Raw genomic sequence first — 27,290 nt, 5'->3', positions numbered from 1 at the left:
ACGTGTTGAAGGCACAGTTAAAAGATTCAGCGTCATAGTCCAAGTGCGAAAGAGCGAGGTCTACAACTGGACAGCAGTGCCCAGTGATTCTGGGCAGCACGCGGACAGAAGGGTGTGCAGGTCCCAGGATATTCCCAAAAGAGGGATTCTCAGAGCTGCAGGGAATGGAACTGAACACAGGTGCTCCATCCGCTACTGAGCAATGACTCGCCCAGCCTCCCACTTCACCCCAAATTCCTTGAGACCGTTCTACATAAATTGGTGGTTCTGGAGCCACATAGGATGTTTGTCTTCATTAGCTTGCAAGCTTAAGAGCAAGGAAGCCATGACAACTTCATCAAACTTTGAGCCGACCACAGATGAAGTTCTGTGTACCATTCTGGTCACCATAACAAAGGAAGGATTGCGACTGTACTGAAGAGGGTGCAGAGGAGATTTACCCAAGAAAGTAATGAGGGGAGACTGGAGCACTTGGTTTGTTTAAGTTAGAGTACAGGAGCCTGTGGGGGGTAGGGGGAGATAGAGTACTGGAGCCTGTTGGGGGGGGGGGGTGGATAAAAGCATAGAAAATTATGGAAGGCAAGAAACCTTCCCCCGTAATGAAGATGCCCAAAAAACAGATGGGATTGGTCGAAGGTGGGAAGATTGAAGGGGATTTGAGGAAGGATTCTTTTCAGGCAGAGGACTTTTGGAATGCACGGCTTGTGAAGGTGGTGGGGCCAGATACTCTCAATACATTTAGCTCTCGGGTGAGCACTAGAACTGTAGCGGTATAGAAGGACATGGGTCAAGCGATGGCAAATGGGATTAGGACAGATCTGTACTTGATAGTCAGCATCAACATATCGGGCTGAAGGGCCTATTTCTAAGATGTATCCTGCCCAAAGGTCTCGGCCTGAAATGTCAACTGTACTCTTTTCCACAGATGCTGCCTGGCTTGCTGAGTTCCTTCAGCATTTTGTGTGTGTCGCTTGGATTTCCAGCATCTGCAGATTTTCTCTTGTTCATAACCCTATGAATAGAGCTACTTTAAATAAACATTTAATTTGGAAATGAAGCATAACCAGTCTACACTGACCGAGTTCTGCTTCACTCAGTTAATGGGAAACCTGACACAGTTGCAACTTGTGGCTCAGCGTGAGAGATACTGAATTGGAACGTTGACGGGGCATTCTCCAACAGTGAGACAGCACATCTCCAACCGCCAGCCCAGGAGGGAAAACATCAGGAAGCCGAGGGAAGGAGTACTGACTGAGAGAACTCTCAGCAGGGTGGTGTGGCTGCCTAAGGTGCAGTGATTAAAACCTGGCACAGAGCCCAAACTGGTGTCAAAAGGGAAGCAGCTGGCCTCAATATACAACTTCAAGGCTCGTGCAGACACCCACCTAAAGAAGTCGAGCACTGCCCTCGCCCCATGCGTTCTTCTGGGCAAAAAGGAGGTAAAAAGGGAGCTGTAGTCAGAGTATAGCCCATGATCTCCACAATCAGTGTTCATGTAAGCAATTTCCTCCAGGGGAGTGAAATTCCCTCTTCTCACAGCAGACCCATTCCCAGCTTTCTTTGCTAAGTAATCAACAGCTGGCGTCCCATGTTGAAGCGTCTCCAACCCGACCAGGTACTGTGCCCACACAGGCGGTGGGTAACATGGTCAGGTTGGTCCAAGTAGTGAACTTACTCCCAGGTAAAAATGACACCGTAAGACCCTAGGAAAGGGTTTAAATGACAAGCTTCCCCTCGGTATTAATTCACCTAGCCCTGCGCGTAGGGGCTGGCTTAGCACTATCTTATTTCAAAGGGACATTCCATTCACGAATCAAAACCAGTCAGAGCAGACCATGCGGCTGCCAAGCAGCGTCACAGGCTGCCCTTCCTTGGGCAGGTTTGGGCACTGGGCTGAGCAGGGAGTGGGTGCTGCAGCTCCTGGGCAAGTACTCTCATGTCAGAGGCCCCATTTTAAACACGCCTATCGCAGCCCAGCTCCAAGGGAGTGCCATCTTAGCGCATGCGTCGTCTCTTAATGAGGTCCATAAGACCAGAGTTATGGAGCAGAATTAGGCCATTCAGCCCATCGAGTCTGCTCCACCATTTGACCAGGCTAGTCCCTCTCAACTCCATTCTCCTGCCTTCTCCCCATAACCTTTAACACCCTTGCTACTCAAAAACCTATCAAACTCTTGCTTTAATTACACCCATGACTTGGCAGTCTGTGGCAATGAATTCCACCGATTCACCACCCTCGGGCCAAAGAATTTCCTCCCATCTCTGTTCTGAAGGGACGTCCCACCAACTCCATATCCCTCCAGAAATTCTACCTCTCACCTACATTACACAGTACCCGCTCGCCTGACTGGACGGCCCTGTACTGCCCGACGCGAGGGAGTTTCCCGACTGTTCTGATAATTAATCAGAGGTTACTCTGTACATGAAACATCTGTTTCTTCACATCACACTTACTGCAAGATCTTCCAGACACTGCGAGAATCTTAACATCTCATTTTTGTGCGTTCAGTATTTCTGTGCATTCCCAAAGCATTCGGTTATTGCACACAGGTCTCAGGACCTTTACCGTAAGGAAAGATGAGAACAAACAGCTTCTGAGAAAGGGTTAAATAGGTCAGTTTTTTCAGAAAGCCAGGACTGGAGATCCACAAGACATCCTTGCTTTCTACGTCAAAATGCAATATTTTTGATAAGCTCACAGCAAGATCACGCACAATTACAATCTACACCGAAACAGAGTCAACAGTGACACGCAAGAAATTCTGCAGATGCTGCAAATCCAGAGCAACACACACAAAATGCTGGAGGAACACAGCAGGCCAGGCAACATCTATGGAAATGAATAAATAGTCGACATTTCAGGCCAAGATCCTTCTTAAGGACTGGAAAGGAAGGGGGAAGATGCCAGAATAAAAAGGTTGGGGGAGGGGAAAGAGGATAGGTAGAAGGTGATAGATGAAACCAGGTGGGTGGGAAAGATAAAGGGCTGGAGAAGAAGGTATCTGGTAGGAGAGGAGAGTGGACCACAGAAGAAAGGGAAGGAGGAGAGGCATCAGAGGGAGGTGATCGGCAATTGAGAAGAAGAGGTAAGTGTCCAGAATGGGGAATAGAAGAGGAGGGGAGGGAGAGGAAAAAATGTTTTAAACATTGTTAATGAGTGTATTATTCAGGAAAGGAAAATGGAAAACGCTGGAGACTGATTCAATTTAAAAGTTCAAAGTCCCACTGATTTTAAATCCAATGGATTCCAAAACAGCTTCCTTCAAAAAGCATTCTTTAAAACACATCAAAGCACTTCACGGGTTGGCATGAGAGCTATAAAGGAAGGCTGGAGTGGAGGTCAGGATGGAAGGTGTCGGCTAGGCTGTGTAGTGATGAGGGGTGAAACTGTCCAGCTGTGGACAGAGGTGGGATAAGATTTGACTGATGGCAGCTGAAGGCGGGACACACACAAAAAGACAAGGAGCAAACAGCAGCTGTGTTATGAACAAAAACACCAAGGAATTGATTGTGGACTTCAGGAAGGGGAAGTCAAGGGAACACACACAAGTTCTCGCTGAGCAATGGAAAGTGGAAAGAGTGAGCAGTTTCAAGTTTCTAGGTGTCAACATCTCTGGGCCCAACATATTGATGCAGCTACCAAGAAGGCTCGACAGCAGCTATATTTCATGAGGAGTTTGAGGAGATTTGTTATGTCAGCCAAGACACAAATTTCTACAGATGTACAGTGAAGAGCATTCTAACTAACTGCATCACCGTCTGGTATGTGGGGTCCACTGCACAGGTGGGGATGGGGTGGAAATACGTCTCTGCCAAAGGAGGTGTAGGGTGCTCCTTCCCCTTCACTATGCTGCAGGTCACCCTTGTAGCACCAGCTTAGACAACCCCCACCCACCCCCCCCTCCACCAGGATCAGGGTCACATGAACCCATGGGAGCAGGTGGTGGATGGTGATATGAGCAGCTGGTGCATATCTCAAGTCCTGGTTATGCGACATCTGACACCAGGCAGACAATCTCTGAAGTCTGTTGATAATGGCTGGGGTCACCTGCCTTGTAAAAATGTCACCCAAAAGATGGCAGCGTCCAGTGTCAATCCACTTCTGGAAAAACAATTATGGTCATAGAAAGACTACGATTACCCATGTCATACAACGCGGCACAAGATGAACGAACGAACTGCACAGGATCAGAAAAGGCTGCAGAAAGTTGTAAACTCAACCAGCTGCACATGGGCACAAGCCTCCACCACATCCAGGACACCTTCCAAACGCGATGCCTCAGAGAGGCAGCATCCATCATTAAGGGCCCCATCACCCAGGACATGCCCTCTTCTCATTGCTACCGTCAGGGAGGTGGTACAGGAGCCTGAAGGCACATTCTCAACATTTCAGGAACAGCTTCTTCTCCATACCGAACACATTTCTGAATTGTCAACAAAACCATGCACACTACCTTACTCATTTTGTCCTCGTTTGCTCTCTTTTTGCACAACTTAGTTAATTTGATATACATTTATATATTTCTTATTGAGATTTATAGTTATTATTACTATGAAAACAACTGCATTAAAACTACAAATTTCATGACATATGTACATGATATTAATCCAGATTCTGATTCTGAATCCAATGACCCAATAGCTCCCTCCTCACCTTCTCTAATTACTGGCTCCTGCTTAAAACACAGCGTCTGGCAGCACCCTCATGTTGGACTACATCAGGGCTGGATGAGGTCAGACACATCTGTCCATCCACCCGCGCCCCCCCCCCCGCTCCCCAACACTCTGTTGGCATCAAACTGTCCCAGTCTGAATGCTGACGAGCAGATTCTCCACTATGAATTGCCAGGGATACATCCCGAGAAAGGACGGAAGGTAATCAGACTGCGACACCCAGGGTAGGGAGATGGCAGGCTGCAACCTGATTAGACCTAACTCGGAACTGATCTCCAATTTGCACCACCAGCAGGTTAGAAGACAATTCACACCTCGACGTCACTGAGTTACAATGTAGACAATTCACACCTCAACATCACTGAATTACAATGTGGACAATCTACTCTTTGACATCACTGAATTACTGATGAGGACAATTCACACCTCGAAATCACTGAATTACAATATGGACAATTCACACCTCGACATCACTGAATTACCAATGACAACAATTCACACCTCGACATCACTGAATTACAATCTAGACAATTCACACCTTGACACTGAATTACTTGTAAAAGTTGAAAGCAAGGGTAGTGACTTTACATAGCAAATGCCTACTCCTGCATGCTGGTGGGCTGAAGTGTCGCTAGCAGGTGGAAATCCAGCATGCGTTCCTTTTATATTGCAGTGGGATCGATGAACGCTGGCGCCAATCTTGTGGAACATTGGAGTTACAAACTGAGCAATGTAAAACAGATTGTTTTCCCTCTTTAAATCACAATCCTGGAGACTTTCAAGTTGTACTTCGAGATTAATGTCCCCTTCTGTGGGGAGGTCATGGCACAAAAGCAATCTAGGGTCTTGTCTGCTTTATGTTCTCTTATTACCAGCTGTTTCAAATAACCCACCTCAGGCCAAATGGAAAATACCCTGAATGAGCAACTGCGAGCAAGGAAAAGAGCCGTAAGTGCACACGACCCTTGCCCTGTTGTAAAACATCAGCAAGTGCTCCCTTGCCACTGTCAGCCTGCGCTCACAGGCCCAACATTTTCATGTCTGAACCAGCCGCAGAGACAAGCTCAGGTGGAACTGTTCCACCACAGCAGGCTATGCAAATGACAATGTGCTGGGAATACACAGCAGATCAGGCAGCTCCTATACAAAACAAAATCGGGTTAACATTTCAGGCCAAAGCCCTTTCCAGGAAATGGGAATCAGAGTCTGGTTCATTATCATTGACATGTATCATGGAATTTGTTGTGCAATACATAAATATACTATAAATTACAATAAGCAATATATATAGCAATATATAATTTGTGCAAAGACAGAGCAGAAGTAGTGAGGTAGTGTTCATCGGCCCATTGTCCGTTCAGAAATCTGATGGTGAGGGGGTGAAACCGTTTCTAAAATGTGTCTTTAGGCTCCTGCATCTCCTCCCTGATGGCTGTAATGAGAAGACGGCGTGTCCTGGGTGATGGGCGATGGGGGTCCTGGGTGATGGGTGGTGGGTGGTGGGGGTCCTGGGTGATGGGTGGTGGGGCATCGCATTTGAAGGTGTCCTCGATGTGGGAGGATAGTGGCCATGATGGAGCTGGCTGAGTTTACAACTTCCCGCAGCTTTTTCCAATCCTGTTGCGATGGCTGCTCCATACCAGAGGGTGATGCAGCCAGTTAGAATGCTCTCTACGGTACGTCTATAGAAATTTCTGAGTGTCTTTGGTGACATACCAAATCTCCTCAGACTCCTAATGAAATATAACTGCTGGTGTGCTCTCTTCATAATTGCATCAATATGTTGGGCCCAGGAATTAAAAACCGCTCACCCTTTGCACCACTGACCCCACGATGAGGACTGGTGGGTGTTCCCTCAACTTCCCCTTCCCGAAGTCCACAATCAATTCCTTGGTCTTACAGAAGAAGGCCGTTGCTGCGACTCCACTCAACCAGCTGAACTATCTCACTCCTGTATACCTCTTCGTCACCGTCTGAGATTCTACCGACAACAGTTGTATCATCAGCTAATTTAAAGATGGCCTTTGAGTTGTGTCTAGCCACATCGTCGTGAGTGTTGAGAGTGTCCAGCAGCAAGCTAAACATATATCCCTGAGGGGCATTGTGCGGTCAGCGAGGAGATGTTATTTGCAACATGCTCAGACTGTGATCTCCCAATGACAAAGTCAAGGATCTAGTTGCAGAGGGAGGTACAAAGGCCCAAGTTTTGAAACTTGTTGACTGTCACTGAAGGAATGCTGAGCTGTAATCAGCTTGATACAGGTATTCCAGTTCTCTAGGTGATCCGTGGCTGAATGGAGAGCCAGTGAGATTACATCCGCTGAAGACCTTTTGAGGAGGTAGGCAAATTGCAGCAGCTCCAGCTCCCTGATTCACAGGAGTTGAATCTGGCCAAGGAAATTCAACCTCTCAAAGCATCTACTTCATCACAGTAGACAGGAGTGCTACGTGCTACTGAGCAATAGTCATTGAGACAGCTCTTCCTGGGCACTGGTGTGATCTTCTGAAGCAAGCGGGAACCTCCGACTGCAGCAATGAGCAACTGAAGATGCCCTGGAACACCTCCACCAGTTTGCTGGCACAGGTGTTGAGTGGCCTACCAGGTACAGCATCAGGGCCTGACACCTTGCAAGGGTTCACCCTCCTGAACGATGGTTCTGACATTGCCCTCTGAGACAAATATCACAGGCTCACCAGATGCTGCAGCGATTCGAACAGGAACAGTTTCATTCTCCCTTTCAAAGTGTGCATGAAAGGCAATGAGCTCATCAGGGAGTGAAGCGTCACACCCATTTAAGACGTTAGGTTTCACCTTGTAAGAAACAATGGCCTGCAAACCTCGCCAGAGCAGACGTACATCCAATTCCATTTCTAACTTCACACAGATTTGCATTTTCACTCTTACGATCGGCTTCCGTAAGTCATATTTGGACATTTTGTGGAGTTGTGGATCACCGGTCTTGAACACCACAGATTCAGTCCTCAGCAGACTGCGAATCTCACAAAGAGAGACACAAAAGATGGGGCATGGGGTAGGGGGTAGAGGGTAGATGAGTGATGGGAATATTTCTGAAGGGTGGTGGGGGGGGGGGCGTCAGGACTCGAACATGGATCAGTATAGTACAGGATCCTGCCCTTCAGTGTGTATTGTTTGTATCAACCATGATGCCAATCTAACTAATCCCAGCTGTCTGTACATGGTCCATATCTCTCCATTCCCCATCTCTACGTGTGTCTATCTAAATACCTCTCATATCTACTTCCACGACCTCCCCGACAACACATTGCAGACGCCACCACGCTCTTTGTAAAAAGATTTGCTTTAAATTACCTTTAAATTTTCCACCTCTCACCTTAAGCCCTGCAGATGACATTTCTATCCTGGGAAAAGGTCTGATTGTCTACCTGTCCACGCTTCTCAGCTACCAGCTCCTCAATTGTCCTCTGGTACTCTTGACAGCAAATTTCACGACATATGTCAATAATAATGAACCTGATTCGGATTCTGAAGCCAAGTTTATCCATCCTCTCCACATAGCTAACACACCACAATCCTGATAATATCCTGATGAATCTCTTTGCAACCTTTTTTACAAAGCCTCCACATCCCTCCAATAATGTAGTGATTTAAATGGGGGAGGGTGGGGGGTGACCTATCAGGGGACAGCAGCAGCAGCTAGCCCATTGGCTCTTGAGGCTCAGTAGAGAAGGGAAAGTCAGGTTGTTCGATAGCGATGGGAGACTTGATAGCTAACAGGATGGACAGGAGATTCCGTGGCAGCGAAAGAGAATCCAGGTTGGGGTGTTGCCTCCCAGGTGTTGGGGTCCAGGAGGTCTCGGAACGGCTGCAGAATATTCTCAAGGGGGAGAGTGAGCAGTCAGAGGTCTTGATGCACCTTGGCACCAATCACATAGGTAGGAAGGGGGAAGAGGTCCTGCCCAGTGAGTGAGTACAGGGAGTTAGGAAAAACGCTGAAGAGCAGGACCCTCAAGGGTAGTAATCTCTGGATCACTCCTGGTGCCATGAGCTAGTCAGGGCAGGGATTGAAAGATACAACAGGGAATGAGTGGCTGAGGGCGCAGGGTTTCATGTTCTTGGATTACTGGAACCTTTTCTGGGGCAGGGGTGACCTGTACAAGGGGGATAAGTTGGATCTAAACTGGAGAGGATCCAATATCCTGTTGGGAGGTTCACTAGAGTTTCTTGGGATGGTTTAAACTTGATTGACAGGCAGAATGACCTGAATGAGAATGTAGGTGGGTGGATTAGTAAGCTTACAGATGATACGAAGATTGGTGGAGGTGTGGATAGCGTAGAAGACTGGCAAAGAATACGAGATATAGAACTGTTGCAGATATGGGCAAAGAAATGGCAGATGGAGTTTCACCCGGCTAAATGTGAGGTGTTGCACCTTGGTGGGTCAAACGTTGATGATCAGAGGGATCTTGGGATCTAAGTTCATAGGTCCCGGAAAGTGGCTACACAGGTTGATAGGTTGAGGCACTGCGTTCAAAAGTCAGGAAGTTATGTTACTGCTTTAAAAAACACTAGTAGACTGCATCTGGAGTATTGCATACAGTGTAGTTGCTCTATTACAGGGAGGATGTCGAGGCTTTGGAGAGGGTGCAGGAGAGGTTTACCAGGGTATTGCCTCAATTAGAGGGCATCTGCTATAATGAGAGGTTGGTCAAACTGGTTGTTTTCTCTGGAGCCAGTAGAGGCTGAGGGGAGATCTGACAAGATTATGAGAGGTAGAAATAGAGCAGACAGGCAATATCTTTGAAATGCCTAATACCAGAGGGCATGTACTTAAGGTGAGAAGAGGCAATTTCAAAGGAGGTTTGAGGCGCAATTTTTTTTTCACATGGAGAATGGTGGGTGTCTGGGGTGGTGTTAGAGGCAGAAACATTAGAGACTTTTAAGAGTTGTTTCGGTAGACACACAAACGTGAGGAAAACGGAAGGATAACAACATTGTGTGAGCTGAAGAGATTAGTTGGGATTGCATTTGATTACTAATTTACTTGGTCTGACACAACATTGTGGGCCGAGCAGCCTGTTCTTGTACTGCATTGTTCTTGTTCTGGGTTTAAAACTGCACACTATACTCCAAATAAGTCTAGCTTAAAGGTGTATACAACTGCAGCGAGACCACCTAATAAATATTCTACTCAATGCCACAATGGATGTAGGCAGGTCATGCACTTGGGAACTACTTTCAGGCAGATCCCTCTGGACATCATTGCTTCTATCTTCTATTCAACGCCCCAAAATCCATCACCTCACACTTGTCAAGTAAACTGATCTGTCACTTCTCTGCCCAACTTTTGATCTGATCTATACCCTGCTATATACACCAACAATCTTCCTTTTCATCCACAACTCTATTGATGTTTGCTTTGTCTGCAAACTTACTAATGAAATTATATTTACACGCAGAGATCTCAGTCCTGATCCTTATGGAACACCATTGTCAGAGGCCTCCAGACAGAGAAACATCTCTCCAACACTAAATTTGCTGTAGAAGACAACTTAGCAATTCTCCTAATTTTCTGGAACAGCCTACCATGAAGGGCCTTGTTGAAAGCTGCACTAATGTCCATGCCAGACATTGGCCATTGCCCTGCACCCAATCATCTGTCACTGCCTCAAAGAGCTCAGACTTGTAACATAAGAACCTCCCCCACCCGGGACACACAAAGCCATGCTGACAATTCCTAATAAGCCAACACTTTCCAGCCCAGAATAAATCCTGTCCTTAAGAATCTTCTCCAATAAGCAACAATTTTCCTACCAGTAATGTAAGGCACATCAGCCTATATGTTTCTTTTATTCACTTTGTCCCCATTGTCCTTCTTAAACAAAGGAACAGCATTGGCTATTTTTAAGTCATCTGACACCCCAACACCTCATCTGTGGCTAAAGAAAGATCGCCATCAATCTTTCTTCCCTTGGTCCCCTGGAACAGATCCTATCAGGCCTTGGGGATTTACCCACTTTAATATTCTCCAAGACACCCACCTCCTCATTCTGAGTATTGACATGTAGGAGTACATATCCCTCCCCAATCTCACCACCATCCTCATCCTTGTCCCTGGTGAATACCCACACAAAGAACTTCGCCAACACACAATTCCCCTCCTTTATCTTTCTCCCTAGCTATCCTCCTGCTCCTAATAAAAGTATAAAACTGCTTTGCGATTTTCCTTCATCCCAGTCACCAAGGACCTTTAATGGCCCCTTTTAGCTGCAAGGGCCTTGTCAGATAGGGAACAGCTTCTTTCCCTCGGACCGTGAGACTACTGAAATCCCCGCTACCATCCAGGTCTCCTCATGTATGAAGCGCCAGTAGCGTAATATTGTTTAATTTTTTAACGTGTCGTAAATGCGCCCTGTTATGTTAATTTTATTTGTGGTAATATTACTTGATGTGTTGTGTGTGCAGGCATATGTACTGTGCTGTGCACTTTGGCCCACAGGAACATTGATTCGTAGGGTGGTACACATGCTTCTGGTTGAATATCAATAAACTTCAACGTGAACCTGATTTCAGCTTCCTAAACCTTTCATATGTTTCCTTTTCCTTTCTGACTAAATTTATACCTCTCATCATCCCGGATCCCTGAGCCTCGTTATCCCTCACAACATGTTACACTAACCACATGTCCTTTAAACAACCTCCACAGGTCAGAGGTGGACTTACCCAGTGACAGATGCTCCCACCTCCTGCTGTAATCAACAAGCCTTCCCCTGATTTAGCTCTTCTTGCTCTGCTGGGAAGTTGTTGATGGAATTTCAGCTCATCCCAGTTGTACCTATACTCCACACGATGATTGCAATTGCTCTATCAGTGTGAACTGGCGTGGTGACAGGACAGCAGAAGCTGCCGTCTGCTGCACACAACTGCAGGTTCAATTTGTCCACAGCTCCAAGTCTAAAATAAGGAATTCATGTCCCTCTGGGGTAGTCCCATTCTCCAGCGCAAGTGGCCCTATACACCAACATTCACAATTCTTCTTCCAATAATGCCTCAACAAAGAGTGAAATAGCAAGGACGATTTAATTATTTCGATGTAGTCACCATGTTCAGAACAATTTATGTAGTATTACTGACTCCCACCCCTGCATGCTGCCAGGATACATCGGTGACAACCTCCCCTCTCGGCTCGGGGGGAGTGGTAAAACAGGATTTCTGGGGAGCGGTACTGACACTTCAGTATATGAGGGCCAGTCACATGATTATCCCCCCCGCCAACAGTTGGAGACTCTGCCTGACCCACTCAACTCAGGCAGATATGCCAGTTCTTACTGAGCGGCTGGCTCCTGCTCGGCAGTCGGACAGCTCAGCCGCACATCCGTGCCAGGTGCCAGTGGTGACAGCTGGCAGCAGCGGGCAAACAAGTGTAGATCACTCTCTAAGGCAGTCCACAGGGTGGCAATGAAATTGAGAAGGGAACACGTGCCAGAGGAATTTGTCTGTGGTACCAGGGCCCCAGGATAGCACTATTCCGATCTCCTCCTACCCAGGAGCATCAACAAGTGATTATGAAAACTGCATATGCTGGAGATCTGAAGTTAAAAAAGAGAATGCTGAACAGATGAGGAGGGAGGGGAGGGGAAGGGAGTTATAGGGGCGACGGAGCTGGGCTGGACGTCGGTACGGCGACGGAGTTGGGGAGCTGGACATGTTGCATATCACTGCCGTGTTGTCACCTGCACTTGTGTACCGTGACAGTACAAGACAATGCACAACTGAACTAACTGGAGTGAGTGATATCTTGGAAGTTTTTATTGGGATTGCAAAACCCTGTTGGCATCAGTAACATTGAATACTGCAAGTCCACTGGCGAGACCGATGGCAGGTCGTGGCGAGGACTAGGCCTGGGGTCACCTTGGATGCAGTGGCCTGTTGTAGCCACCCAAGGGAGAGAGCAGGGACCTACTCTGGGCACAATGGAATCATGCCAGGTTGGAGGCTGGCCCCTCCTGTAGGTACCGCCCTTCAGTGTTTGCTCAGGGGAACAATAAGCTGGACCAGGACAATCTACAGGGACTTGGGCTATTTTTTTCTTTGTAACTGTATGTTTTTCTGAAATCCTAACGATATGTGCTTTTTGCAGTGTGCTGTGTGTGACTGTAGGTACTGTGTTTTGCACCTTGGTCGCAGAGGAACACTGTTTCATTTGGCTGTATTCATGGGAATGGTTGAACGATAATTAAACTTGAACTTGGCGTCAGGTCACTGACCTGAGATGTTAACTCGGCTTCTCTTTGCATGTTCTGTTGAAAGTTTCTTGCCTATAGACAGACAGGTCTATCAAATCTAACCTGCAATGATCCAGTGGAAAATAGCTTCCAGCCACATACACCAACGTATAATATCTGCCTCACAGTAAAACAACATCGCAGAACAATACTGTACCTGTTAACCGTAGAAAATAATGTGGCTCTTTATCCCCATAACCAACGTTCCCCTCAGGTGTGCTCATGTGTGTGTGCATGTACACATCTTCTGCATGAAGGAATTTAACCCTGCGTACAAAAGGTTATCACCCTCTACCCCGTTTGCACGTTAAGTATATTTTACAATCGTACAACAATCACATTTCCCTTTCCAATCTCTGATGAGGACGGTGCTGACAACGTGGAGTTTGCAATGATGCATCTGCAGATTTTGGCACTGGCTTATTTATATTGTTTTTACTGAAGAAATCAATCAGTGAGCACGTTGTCACTGGGCAAAAAATTGCACAACGTAAGATTTTTGCGCACACTGGTCATTGCAAATTTGAGGGAACATTGTCTATAACTCTGGTTTAATTACCCTCAACATTTAGAAAATGTGTTTGTGCCATTCAGATGATCAACCCATCTGCTTTAAACTTTCAGGCAGACTAAAGAGTTCAAGCAGGACCAGTGCTCAAAAACTTTGTAGTGTGCTGGTGTTTAGAGGGGATATTGAAACCAGACATCGGTGTCTTTCATTGTGGTTGGTGACAAACATCATATAGTTGCACTGGCACTGTGGGCTATTAGAGAACTGAACTGCAGCAAGCCAGTGATCTCATCCACCAGCAGCACAAGAGCTCCACGAGGGCCCCGAGGGCTAGTGTGCGCAGATACACTACTACGTGACCACAGCCCAGTGATATTCACGCAGTAATGGGGGAGTGCAGAGCCGCCGAGGGAGCTGTCTCTCACAGCAGGCATTAAAAACAGACAGAAACCTGAACAGAAAGTTCTGGAGGTATCCAGCAGATCAGGAGCTGTGAAGAGAGAAACAAAAACATTTCCAAACATACGATAATGTCAGCAATATATTTCTCTTTGCACAGGATTAGTTATGGGGAGAAACTGGCTTGTGTTCCCTGGTGTGAAGCAGCCTTCAGAATGATGAGAGGTAGACAGCCATGATATTGGGTGCCAAGAAACAGAAGAGAGGTAGGAGATCGAAAGGGGATCTGAGGCTTGCTGCTTTTACTTTACACAGAGGACGGTACTCAGCCTGAGGAGTGATGGTATCACTTGCAATCACGACATTTTAGAGACGTGTAACTTGGCAATGCATAGAAGGACAGTGCAGGCAAACAGGATTCATACAGATGTGCAGAACCCCACGTGGGCCAGAAGGCCCATTTCTGTGCTGTACAACTCGGGCTCCATGAGACGCTGCCTGGCCTGCTGAGTATCACCAGCGTTTCTGTCCTCGTTTTGTGTGAGGTGGTTGCTGAGAGCTCTGTGGACAATCCCAAATCCAGAGCCTTCGCTGCAACACTGCTGGACCGTCCAATCATCAAGTTAAGGAACTTTTTTGTCTTCTACTTGGCTCACCAGCCTCTTATCCCTAATGAATAATGAAATAAAGGGTGCTTTTTTTCCCCCCCTTTTTAACAAAATTGAACAGCAGTGATTCATTTGTTGGGCCTGTCCTCAGACTGATTCACGTGCCAAGATCTAACGAGTTGTTCTCTACTTTATAAACAAGCACTCCTTTTGAAACTGAGGACACTGCAGTTAAATACAAGAGCTTCCTCCACAACTTAGCATAAATTTAAAGAACTCAACAATCCTTAGATGCATGGGGAGCTGAAACTCAAACAACTGAAGTGAGACGATATTAACTCCTCATCCTTAACTGAGAGAAGACAAACAAGCTACCAGCCTGCCTCAGTGTTAGCATGTGCGCTCTTGGTGTTAAAGTGAGAGAATCCTGGCACCAATCCAAACTCCAGTAAATTAAAACAGATCAGCGAAGTATATCACACAGCCCTTCTGCCCTGCTCCACCACTCAATGTCATCACAGTTCCGGTTCTCACCATCATATTCAACTCCTTGAATAAATGCAATGATTTAACTTTAATGGGTTTCTGTGGTAAAGGGTTTTGCAAGTTCACCACCGTCTGGGAGAACAAAATTGTCACCTCATTCTTAGCAACACACACACAAAATGCAGGAGGAACTCAGCAGGACAGGCAGCATCTATGGGAAAGAGTAAACAGTTGACATTTCTGACCAAGACCTTTTAGGCAAGACTGGGAAAAAAAAAGATGAGAGATCACAGTGAGAAGATGGTTTACCCCTTACACTTAGCCTTTGACCCCTGGTCCTAGTCTCGCAGCTATCAGCAATGTCTTTCTGCCCTCGAATCTGTCCAGTTCCATTAGAACATTGCAGGCTTCTATGAGATTTCATCTCATTCCTCCATACTCTACTGTGGGCAGGCTCATCGACTCAATTTCTCTTCATACATCAGTCCTTCCGTGCCAGGGATCGGTCCGTGCTCTGTGGCATTGGGGAGGAGGTGCAGGAGCCCGAAGACATACTCTCAACGTTTTAGGAACAGCTCTTTACCCTCTGCTGTTAGATTTCAGAATAGACAGTGAACCAACCAATGAACACTACCTCACTATTCTTCCCTCTTTTTACCCTACTCATTTAATTAAATTTGTTAAATACATGTTACTCGTTGTAATTCAGAATTTATGCATTGCACTTCCCAGCTGCCGCAGAATGACACATTCGTGAGTGATGTTAAACCTGATTCTGAACATCCATGCAGGGTAAGGAAATGGGAGCTCCCCAAGGATGCCCACGTGGTCACGGGGAGGAAGTACAGACAGCGGCGGGATTTGAACCGACTGGTGATCACTGATGCTGTAAAGCGACTGTGCTAACCGCTACGCTGCCACGAGACTCTGTGAATGGCAGAACATCATCTGCTTTCTCAGTACTCCCGTTGCACCTGCCTGCTTACAAAAACAGAAGAATATGAGAGGAGCAGGCCACTCGGCCCCTCTGATCAGCTGCACTATTCAATGTGATCATGGCTGATGTACGCTGGTCTAGACTTCTGTGCCAGATCCTCATAACCCACAATTCCTCAACCTTTCAGATATTTATCTGTCTCCATCTTCAATATGGCTAATGATATCACTGCTGCCTCAGGGACAGAGAACAGCGGAGGTTCACTACCATCTGAGAGAAGAAATTTTACCCTTTAGTTTCAAATGACCAACCTTTATGTCCCCTTATTCGTGACTTCTCACCTTGTGAAAATACCTCAACATCTACCATGTCAAGACCCCTCAAGATCTTCTGCATTTAAATAAGGTCACCTCTCATTCGTCTAAATTCCAAGGAATAGCAACCCATAATGTCTAGCCTCTCGATAGGACAACCTTCTCACTACAGGAGTGAGGCAGCTGAACCTCCTGTGGACAGCCTCCAATGCTACTCCATCCCCTCCCAACTATGGGGACCAAAACTGCACTTGGTATTCAAGGTGAGACTCACCAACACCCTGTAAAGTTGCAATAAAACCTCCCTATTCTTCAACTCCAATCACTTCATAATAAAGGCCAACTTGCCATTTATCTTAAGTACTTGTCGGATCTCCCTGCTACCATGCACCTGAACAACCAGATCCCTCTGGACTTCACCCATTCTCTCCATTTAGGTAGTAATCCACATTTTAGTTCCTCTTGCTGAAATGCATGGAATTCTTTTTGCCGGGGAATTGATCCACTCACTCATTCCATTATATCCTGTTGCAGAATCACAGTGCTCTCCACCCAACGCGTACCCCCACCCTCAATTACTTTTATATGGCAGGTAATCTTGTAAATGTTGCATTTCTTCCCCTGCCCCACTGCTAATGTAGCCACTAAACAACCACGAGCCAAGAACTGATCTCTGGGGTACGGTACTAGTTACATCTCCCCCAGCCTACAAAGGAATTCTTTATTCGGCCAGCTTTCAATCCATGGCAACACACTTCTTTCATTAGCTTGTGCTCTTATGTGGTAACTCGTCAAATAGCTTTTAGAAATCTAAATACCAACTTCTACAGGCTCCCCAGGATCAGTTTTCCTCTGTAACATCCTCAAGGAATTCAATCAGACTTGTTGCAAGGACACGTGGGTCTTGCTGCATCCACTTTGCCAATCCATCACTACTCGGATAATCTGTCATTCTGTTACAGTCTGAGTGGCTAACACCCATTTTGTCAATCTATCACCACTCAGATAATCTGTCATCCTGTTACAGTCTGAGTGGTTAACACCCATTTTGTCAATCTATCACCACTCAAGATAATCTGTCATCCTGTTACAGTCTGAGTGGTTAACACCCATTTTGTCAATCTATCACCACTCAGATAATCTGTCATCCTGTTACAGTCTGAGTGGTTAACACCCACTTTGCCAATCCATCACCACTCAGATAATCTGTCATCCTGTTACAGTCAGAGTGGTTAACATCCATTTTGTCAATCTATCACCACTCAGATAATCTGTCATCCTGTTACAGTCTGAGTGGTTAACACCCATTTTGTCAATCTATCACCACTCAGATAATCTGTCATCCTGTTACAGTCTGAGTGGTTAACACCCATTTTGTCAATCTATCACCACTCAAGATAATCTGTCATCCTGTTACAGTCTGAGTGGTTAACACCCATTTTGTCAATCTATCACCACTCAGATAATCTGCCATCCTGTTACAGTCTGAGTGGTTAACACCCATTTTGCCAATCCATCACCACTCAGATAATCTGCCATCCTGTTACAGTCTGAGTGGTTAACACCCATTTTGTCAATCTATCACCACTCAGATAATCTGCCATCCTGTTACAGTCTGAGTGGTTAACACCCATTTTGTCAATCTATCACCACTCAGATAATCTGTCATTCTGTTACAGTCTGAGTGGTTAACACCCATTTTGTCAATCTATCACCACTCAGATAATCTGTCATTCTGTTACAGTCTGAGTGGTTAACACCCATTTTGTCAATCTATCACCACTCAGATAATCTGCCATCCTGTTACAGTCTGAGTGGTTAACACCCATTTTGTCAATCTATCACCACTCAGATAATCTGTCATTCTGTTACAGTCTGAGTGGTTAACACCCATTTTGTCAATCTATCACCACTCAGATAATCTGTCATCCTGTTACAGTCTGAGTGGTTAACACCCATTTTGTCAATCTATCACCACTCAGATAATCTGTCATCCTGTTACAGTCTGAGTGGTTAACACCCATTTTGTCAATCTATCACCACTCAGATAATCTGTCATCCTGTTACAGTCTGAGTGGTTAACACCCATTTTGTCAATCTATCACCACTCAGATAATCTGTCATCCTGTTACAGTCTGAGTAGTTAACACCCATTTTGTCAATCTATCACCACTCAGATAATCTGCCATCCTGTTACAGTCTGAGTGGTTAACACCCATTTTGTCAATCTATCACCACTCAGATAATCTGCCATCCTGTTACAGTTTGAGTGGTTAACATCCATTTTGTCAATCTACCACTCAGATAATCTGCCATCCTGTTACAGTCTGAGTGGTTAACACCCACTTTGCCAATCCATCACCACTCAGATAATCTGTCATCCTGTTACAGTCAGAGTGGTTAACACCCATTTTGTCAATCTATCACCACTCAGATAATCTGTCATCCTGTTACAGTCTGAGTGGTTAACACCCATTTTGTCAATCTATCACCACTCAGATAATCTGCCATCCTGTTACAGTCTGAGTGGTTAACACCCATTTTGTCAATCTATCACCACTCAGATAATCTGTCATCCTGTTACAGTCTGAGTGGTTAACACCCATTTTGTCAATCTATCACCACTCAGATAATCTGTCATCCTGTTACAGTCTGAGTGGTTAACACCCACTTTGCCAATCCATCACCACTCAGATAATCTGTCATCCTGTTACAGTCAGAGTGGTTAACACCCACTTTGTCAATCTATCACCACTCAGATAATCTGTCATCCTGTTACAGTCTGAGTGGTTAACACCCATTTTGTCAATCTATCACCACTCAGATAATCTGCCATCCTGTTACAGTCTGAGTGGTTAACACCCATTTTGTCAATCTATCACCACTCAGATAATCTGCCATCCTGTTACAGTCTGAGTGGTTAACATCCATTTTGTCAATCTATCACCACTCAGATAATCTGTCATCCTGTTACAGTCTGAGTGGTTAACACCCATTTTGTCAATCTATCACCACTCAGATAATCTGCCATCCTGTTACAGTCTGAGTGGTTAACACCCATTTTGTCAATCTATCACCACTCAGATAATCTGTCATTCTGTTACAGTCTGAGTGGTTAACACCCATTTTGTCAATCTATCACCACTCAGATAATCTGTCATCCCGTTACAGTCTGAGTGGTTAACATCCATTTTGTCAATCTATCACCACTCAGATAATCTGTCATCCTGTTACAGTCTGAGTGGTTAACACCCATTTTGTCAATCTATCACCACTCAGATAATCTGCCATCCTGTTACAGTCTGAGTGGTTAACACCCATTTTGTCAATCTATCACCACTCAGATAATCTGTCATCCTGTTACAGTCTGAGTGGTTAACACCCATTTTGTCAATCTATCACCACTCAGATAATCTGTCATTCTGTTACAGTCTGAGTGGTTAACACCCATTTTGTCAATCTATCACCACTCAGATAATCTGTCATCCTGTTACAGTCTGAGTGGTTAACACCCATTTTGTCAATCTATCACCACTCAGATAATCTGCCATCCTGTTACAGTCTGAGTGGTTAACACCCATTTTGTCAATCTATCACCACTCAGATAATCTGTCATTCTGTTACAGTCTGAGTGGTTAACACCCATTTTGTCAATCTATCACCACTCAGATAATCTGTCATCCCGTTACAGTCTGAGTGGTTAACATCCATTTTGTCAATCTATCACCACTCAGATAATCTGTCATCCTGTTACAGTCTGAGTGGTTAACACCCATTTTGTCAATCTATCACCACTCAGATAATCTGCCATCCTGTTACAGTCTGAGTGGTTAACACCCATTTTGTCAATCTATCACCACTCAGATAATCTGTCATCCTGTTACAGTCTGAGTGGTTAACACCCATTTTGTCAATCTATCACCACTCAGATAATCTGTCATCCTGTTACATTCTAAGTGGTTAACATCACACTTGCCACATACTAGACCAGCCAGGCAGCTGATACTCCCTCAACCCATCCAAACCAACCTGGAGATTTTCTGCAACCTCCCACCAGCCTGTACGTTCTTTAAACCCAGAGTTATTACACTTCGTCCCTTCACCGATCTACATCATGAATAGCTACATCCCTTTGGTACCTACTTCACTGGTTACCAACCACCACTCAGAAAAAGACCTGTTTATTCTTTCCCAGTCTATTTACTCTTCCCTCGTCGGCTGACCAATCCTCCATCCATGATAGTACACTGCCATGTATTTTCATGCTTATTTACTTAGTGATACGGGGCATGATATCCTTCTGGCCCAACAAGACAAAACCACTCAGATACCCACCTATTTAACCCCAGCCTAATCACAGGACAGTTTACAATGGCCAATTAGCCTGCTTACAGGTACGTTGTTGGAGTGGGGGAGGAAAGCGGAGAAACCGGAGGAAACCCTTGCAGTCACAGGGAGAACGTAAAAATTTTGCACAGGTGGTGCCATAATTGAACTCTGAACTCTGGAAAGCCCCAATCTGTAATAGCTTTTACGTCATCCCTCACTGAAAGCTTTCTCGAAGTCACACACACTAGTTCTCCCTTCTCTGCTCTGCTCCTTACATCCTCAAAATCCCCATAGATTTGTCAAACATAATCTCCCTTTCATGCCCACATCGACTCCTGTGTTTTGTTTTTAAATTACTGGGGTTATATTAACTGGTCTCCAAACCATTGGAACCTTTCTAGAATCTAAAGACTGCCCATAGCTACATCCTCTATTTGTACAAACACTTTCCTGGATACACTGATACTCCTACTCTCAGTCCCATTGACTTCCCAACACCATTTCCCTGCTGATAGTTCCCTGCACTCCTGGCAAATCATTTCAGCCCTCTGTGAGGGAAGTAACGAAGTATGCATGTAATGGCTCTATTCTATTTGACTGCTATAAACTCCGCCATTTCTGACTGTAAAGGGCCAGCACTCCTCTGTTCTTTTTCCCAATCACTTGACTTTGGCCGCAGCTTGCTCCACACAGAGGAAGTGCCATTTTCCAGGAGGACAGGCGGGAAGAGTAGCGCCCAGCCACTTGCTCGTAACGTAGCGATTGGCACAATGCTAATACAGATGGGGGGGCGGGGTCACAGTTCAATTCGGATGCCACCTGTAAGAAGCCTGTATGTCCTCATGATTCCATGGATTTGCTCCGGGCGCTCCAGTCTCCTCCCACAGTCCGAAGATGTACCAGTTCGTCATTGTAAATTGTTCTCTGATCAAATAGGTGGGTTGCTGAACAGGGCGGCTCAGCTTGTTCTCTGTCTCCAAGTAAAAAAATAAAACACCCACACTCCATCAGTATGGGTTCCTCTACAGCCACCTGCCAAACATTACCAACAGCAGATGGATCAAAAATGCATCACGTCATATGTCACAGGCGATCACAGTCCCGTGACCATGAGCGTTCTTGGCAAACTTTTCCGTAGGTGTGTTTTGCCATTTTCTTCTTTACAAGACGGGTGACCCCAGCCATTATTGAGGCTCTTCAGAGATTGTCTGCCTGGCGTTACAAGCAGGACTTGCGATATGCACCAGCTGCTCATACGACCTGTTCCCACGGCCCCACGTGACCCCGATCAGGGGGCTAAGCAGGTGCTACACCTCGCTCAAGGGTCACCTGCAGGCCAGCGGAGGGAAAGAGCGCCTTGCACCTCCTTCGGCAGAGATGCACGTCCACCCCACCACCCGCAAAAAGACATCATCACTTCAATAATGCCATTCAAACATGCCCAGAAAGTGTTGTGGTGATATTGTTGCAATGTGGTAAAAGACAGAAGAGATCTCCGTAGACCAAGCAGCAAAGAAAGGTGACGAGAGATTGGCGAGAGTTACAGTAGTTCATGGATATCATTGGGAGTTGGAAGAATCACCTGCCATGGTTAGTTGGGTGCCAAATAATCTTTCACAGCTACTCAAAAAGCTCCTCGCTGCTCTGAAGAGACATTATTGAGTACCCCCCACATCTGTAGAGATTTCATACAATGACCTTTATCACCCGGGGAAGAGAATGACTCCTCAGGATGGCATCCGGAAAATAAACTGCTTACTGCTGTTTGAGGGAAGGCGTGTTAAGTAAGAGTTTCTAACTGTGATTATAATGTGCAGGATAGACAACTCCTTTGCAAGTCAAAGTAACCCAGTTTAAACTCCGGCATTCCAAGAATGTGAGTACAAACTGAACCTTGCCACAAGGTTATACAATCAGCACAATAAAGCAACACTTTCGAACAGAAAGCCTCCCCACTCTGACAGTCTCCATGTCAGGTCTGCACTCCACTTCATTGAAAACCGATACCACATCCCAGCCCCTGAAAGCCTTCGGCTCTGATATGAAGCTCCATTGTTTTGCACCTTAGGAGCTTAGAAACTTAAAAACATTACCTTAAAAACAAAAACAAACCTGTAAACCCATCCAACTAGCTCTTGCTGGTATTGTGCAGAATACACCTTTTCACATTTAAATCTCAGGCTTCAAAGAAAACATCCCCAATTTTTTATTTTTTTTCTTGTCTGTGTATGTCCCACAGCAGGTCACAGTGAACGTGCACAAATTTCACTTTCCGGAAAATTCTTCCTACAGCACGAAGCCCCAAATGTTCAAATTCTTATCAAACTAACTTCCACATCTCAATTTTCAATCTGTACATATATTTATAAACAGGATTGGGATTTTTTTTAAAAAATGGAGATGCTAAAAAGTTGAAATAAAAAACAGAAAAAAAATGCTGGGGAAAAACTCATTAGGTCAGGCAGCTGCTATGGAGGGAGAAACAGAGTTTCAGGATGAAAACTGTCATAAGTTTGGAGGCCTGCGATGCCAGCAACAAAACGTTTATAAAATAGATTTGAAACGGAGTTGCTGTGCAGCCATTTTAAACACAGATCAATAACCGTTTACCCATTTCAATTTGTTACATAGTCTTACTGGAAATTTTTAATAGCATTAGTTCAGATTTGATATCCATTCAATCAACTTTATTGTAAAAAAAAACTTTGAACTGCCAAGACAGATCCATTAAAACCAGCCCATGGCCTCCTCTACTGCGGCGATGAGGCCACGAGGAGCAACACCCCATATTCCATCCGAGTAGCTTCCATCCTGATGGCATGAACATTGATTTCTCTACATTCCCTGTTCCTATTTCCCTGTCTCCTTACCTGCCCATCACCTCCCTGTGGAGATCCTCCCCCTTCCCTTTTTTCCCTTCTGTCCTCGCCTACCCGATTCCCCTGCATCTCTTTCACCAATCAACTTCCCAACTCTTTACTTCATCCCCTCCCCCGTTTCCCCTATCACCTTGTACTTCTTCCCCCCTTCTCACTCTAACTTCTCCCCTTCCTTCCCAGCCCTGATGGAGGGTGTCGGCCGGAAGCAGCCACCGTTTACCCCGTTCCACAGACGCTGCCTGGCCTGCTGTGCTCCTCCAGCATTGTGTGTGTGTGTGGAAATTAAAACCAGTGATTGAAATAATCTCACAGACTCAAGCGCACAAGAGGAAAGTGCTAATGAGAGATAAGTCATTACTTTAAAAAAAATTCGGTCCCACCAACAAGACAAACGTCGGGGCTCCCGGCAAAGGAGTCACGGGCGGCTGGATGGAGCCCATGAACAGGTGACCTGGTCTGCAATGAGGTTCCCCCTCAGCCAACCACCGAAAACTCACCCTGAAACATCACTGCTGGCCGGCAGGTTACCTCTCTGCCAAACTGTGTACTGTACAAAGTGTGGCTACAGTTTGAAGAGAACTGCCCAAGCGGCCGATAACTAATCCAAATATATCCATCGGTTTAGCAGCGACGGCAGCGAGTTCGCGGCCGTGGGTGTGTACGGCACACGGTTACGTACGAGCCCTTGGCGAGTACATCCCCGCACGGACACAATACCAAGGGTTTTATGAAAAGTTCCCTTGTTTCCTTGGTAACCACTCCACAACTTGGGAGTAACTTCATTCTGCACAAGTAGAGTCTTTGTCCCGGGAGAGTGGAGTGAAGGAAAGGGCGGGGAAGGCGTGTTCGCACCCAGCGACGGGCCACAGTAACAGCGGGGCAGCCCTGCGGCTTCCCGCAATCACCGCAACCACAACCCAGGGCTCGTCCCGGACCGCGCAGGCCCGCACCTCTCCAAGCTGCAACTCTCGGGGTGTATCCGCACCGCAGCCGTCCCTTACCCCCCATCACCTGTCCCACCCGCGGCCGGGGTCGGAGTCTCCCGGTCACTTGCAGCTAAATACTCACAGGTTTCGGCATCTTGACTCGCGGGACAGCGGTCGTACGGCGACGGCGAGAGGAAAGACGGCGAGCAGCAGCCACCCGTGAGCACAGTCCGGTCACCTGTCAGAACAAGGGCGGTGCCAGCCTCACACCGGGACAGGGGGCGGTGCGGAGCGGGGCCGGCCCACGAAACATCGGGGAGGAGACAGGGGGGAAGGGATTGTCGGGCCCTTGGCGGTGCTTCCTGTATCTCCCTTAACCACAGGTGAGGTTCCCGAGGACTAGAGGGACAAGCCAGGGAACTTCAAGACGATGCAGCGAGTCTAACAACAGTAGCGGGAAAGTTACTGGAGGGGATTTTGAGTGACAGGATCAACCAACATTTTCAAAGGAGTTAACTGATTAAGGATAGTGAGTGTTCTGAGGAAGTGACCAGGAAGACTGAGGTTCGTAGATATGGACTATAACAAGATTCCACATGAAGGCAGGCCCGGGTTCCAGAATAAACTGGATACGAAATCAGATGGTGGTACTGGAGGGCTGCTTTTCAGATTGGAGGACTGTAACCAGTGGCGTGCCTCAATATTTGAGCCCCTTATCTAAGGAAGGGTGTGCTGGCATTGGAGAGGGTCCAGTGGAGTGATTCCAGGAATGAAAAGGTTAATGTACGAGGGGCATTTGATGGCTCTGGGCCTGTACCCGCTGGATTTTAGAGGAACAAGAGGGGATCTCTGAAAGCTATTGAATATTGAAAGATAGATTGAATGTGGAGAGGATGCTCCGACAGTGGGAGAGTCTAGAAGCAGAGGGCACAGCCTCAGAATAAAAGGATGCCCCTTTAGAGGAGGCGTTTCTTTAGCCAAAGGGTGGTGAATGAAGATGACAGCAAAATTAGTGTATTGGACAGTGAAGAAGGTTTTCCAAGGTTACAGTGAAATCAAGGTCAACTGGGAAAGTGGGCCAAGGAAAGGCAGATAGAATTTAACCTGGATAAGTGTGCATATCGATTAAATCAGGGCAGGACTTGTACAGTGACTGAACAGTAGGGCCCTGGAGGTGTTTGTAAACAGAGAGACCTAGGGATACAGAAAGGTAGACTAGGTAGATAGTAAGAAGGTGTTTGACACTTTAATCAGTGAGCACACTGAGTACAAGAGTTGAGACGTTAAGTTCCAGCAGCACAAGTTACTGGTGAAACTGTACTGGAATATCGTGTGTGGTTCTGGTCAGCCTGAAATGGGGAAGATGTTGTTAGGCTGGAAAGGGTGAAAAGCAACATTCACAAAGGATGTTACCAGAACCGGAAGGTTTGAGTTATAAGGAAAGACTGAATAGACTAGGGTTTTATTTCCCTGGACCAAAGAAGGGTCAGGGGAGACCTGATAGAGATATGTAAAATGATGAGGGGCAGAGATAAGGTGGATAATAGAACATAGAACAGTCCCTCTAGCTCACAGTGTTGTCCTGAACCAGCTGGAAAGGAAATTAAAAGAAACAAAAAGTAATTCCTCCTACCTACACAATGGTCATATATCTCAGCTTCCTCACATTCATGTGTCTGCCTAAACAGCTCTTAAAAGCCTCTAATGTATTTGCCTCTACTACCACATCAGACAGCATCTTCCAGCCATCCACCACTCTCTGAGTTAAAAAACATACCCCTGGCATCCCATTTTTGAACCTACGTCCTCTCATCTTCAATGCCCCCCCCACCCCCGGTATTAGACATTTCAACCCTGGGATAAAGATACTCCCTGTCTACTCTTTCTATGCCTCTTATAAATCTCAATCAGACCTACCCTCAGCCTCAGTGCTCTAGAGAAAACAAACCAAGTTTATGCAGTCTCTCATGATAGCACATGCCCTCTAAACCAGGCAGCATAGTAGTAAATCTATTCTGTACCCTCTCCAAAGCCTCAATATCCTTCCTACGGTGGGGCAACCAGAACGGTATGCAATACGCTAAATGTAGCCTAACTGTAGCAGACATCCCACCCTGCAAAAACTCATTTCCGGGAGAGGTGGGATGTCTACTGTAGTTCTATAAAGTTGCAACATAAACGTCTGACTTCTGAACTCAATGACTTGACTAATAAAAGCAAGCGTTCCATCAGCTTCCTGTGTAGCCACTTTCAAGGAGCTATGAACTTGGACTCCAAGATCTCTCCGCTCAGCAACACTGTTAAAGGCCTTGACCTTAACAGCATAGTCTCCATGCAACACCTCACATTTATCTGGCTTAAACTCCATCTGCCATTTCTTAGCCCATATCTGCAACTGATCTATATTGTACTGTATTATTTGCCAGTCTTCCACACCATCCACAACTCCACCAATCTTGGTATCATCCACAAACTTACTAAGCCACCCATCTACATTTTCATCCAGGTCATTTATATACATCACAAACAGCAGAAGTCCCAGTGGAACACCTCTAATTATAGAGCTCCAGCTCAAAAAAGTCTCTTCAACCATTACCTCCTGTCTTCTATGGGCAAGCCAGTTCTGAATCCAAGCAGTCAATTCGCTGTGGACCCCATGCATCCTGATCTTCTGGATTAGCCTCCCGTATGGTACTTTTTAAAGTGCCTTACTAAAATCTACATAGATAACATCCACTACTCTACCCTTCAGTCTCTCTCAGCACTTCGTCAAAAACTCAGTCAAGTTGGTGAGGCACAAAATTGTGCTGGCTGTTTCTAATTTGGCCATGGATTTCCAAATGCTCATACATCCTATCCCTCAGAATCTTCTTCAGCAATTTTCTATATTCCAGTTGTGATTAACACGCCCACTCCCGGTCAGCCGGTCCGCAAGAATATTGTCAATATTAAACCGGTCTCT

General features: G+C 46.0%; 1 protein-coding gene across 1 annotated transcript in view; it reads right to left on the bottom strand.

The window, feature by feature from the left end:
- The window catches only part of LOC134350825 (ezrin-like), a 97,450-nt gene extending 72,831 nt beyond the window's left edge, over positions 1-24,619 (bottom strand). Inside the window, exon 1 of the mRNA XM_063056578.1 lies at positions 24,471-24,619. Coding sequence (XP_062912648.1) covers positions 24,471-24,482 — 12 coding nt within the window. The 5' untranslated portion in view covers positions 24,483-24,619. The remainder of the gene's footprint in view (positions 1-24,470) is intronic.
- Between the last annotated feature and the right edge of the window lie 2,671 nt (positions 24,620-27,290).

Source organism: Mobula hypostoma, chromosome 8 (genome assembly GCF_963921235.1).
Source record: "Mobula hypostoma chromosome 8, sMobHyp1.1, whole genome shotgun sequence".
Lineage (NCBI taxonomy): Eukaryota > Metazoa > Chordata > Chondrichthyes > Myliobatiformes > Myliobatidae > Mobula > Mobula hypostoma.
This window is presented reverse-complemented; position numbering and strand designations above follow the sequence as displayed.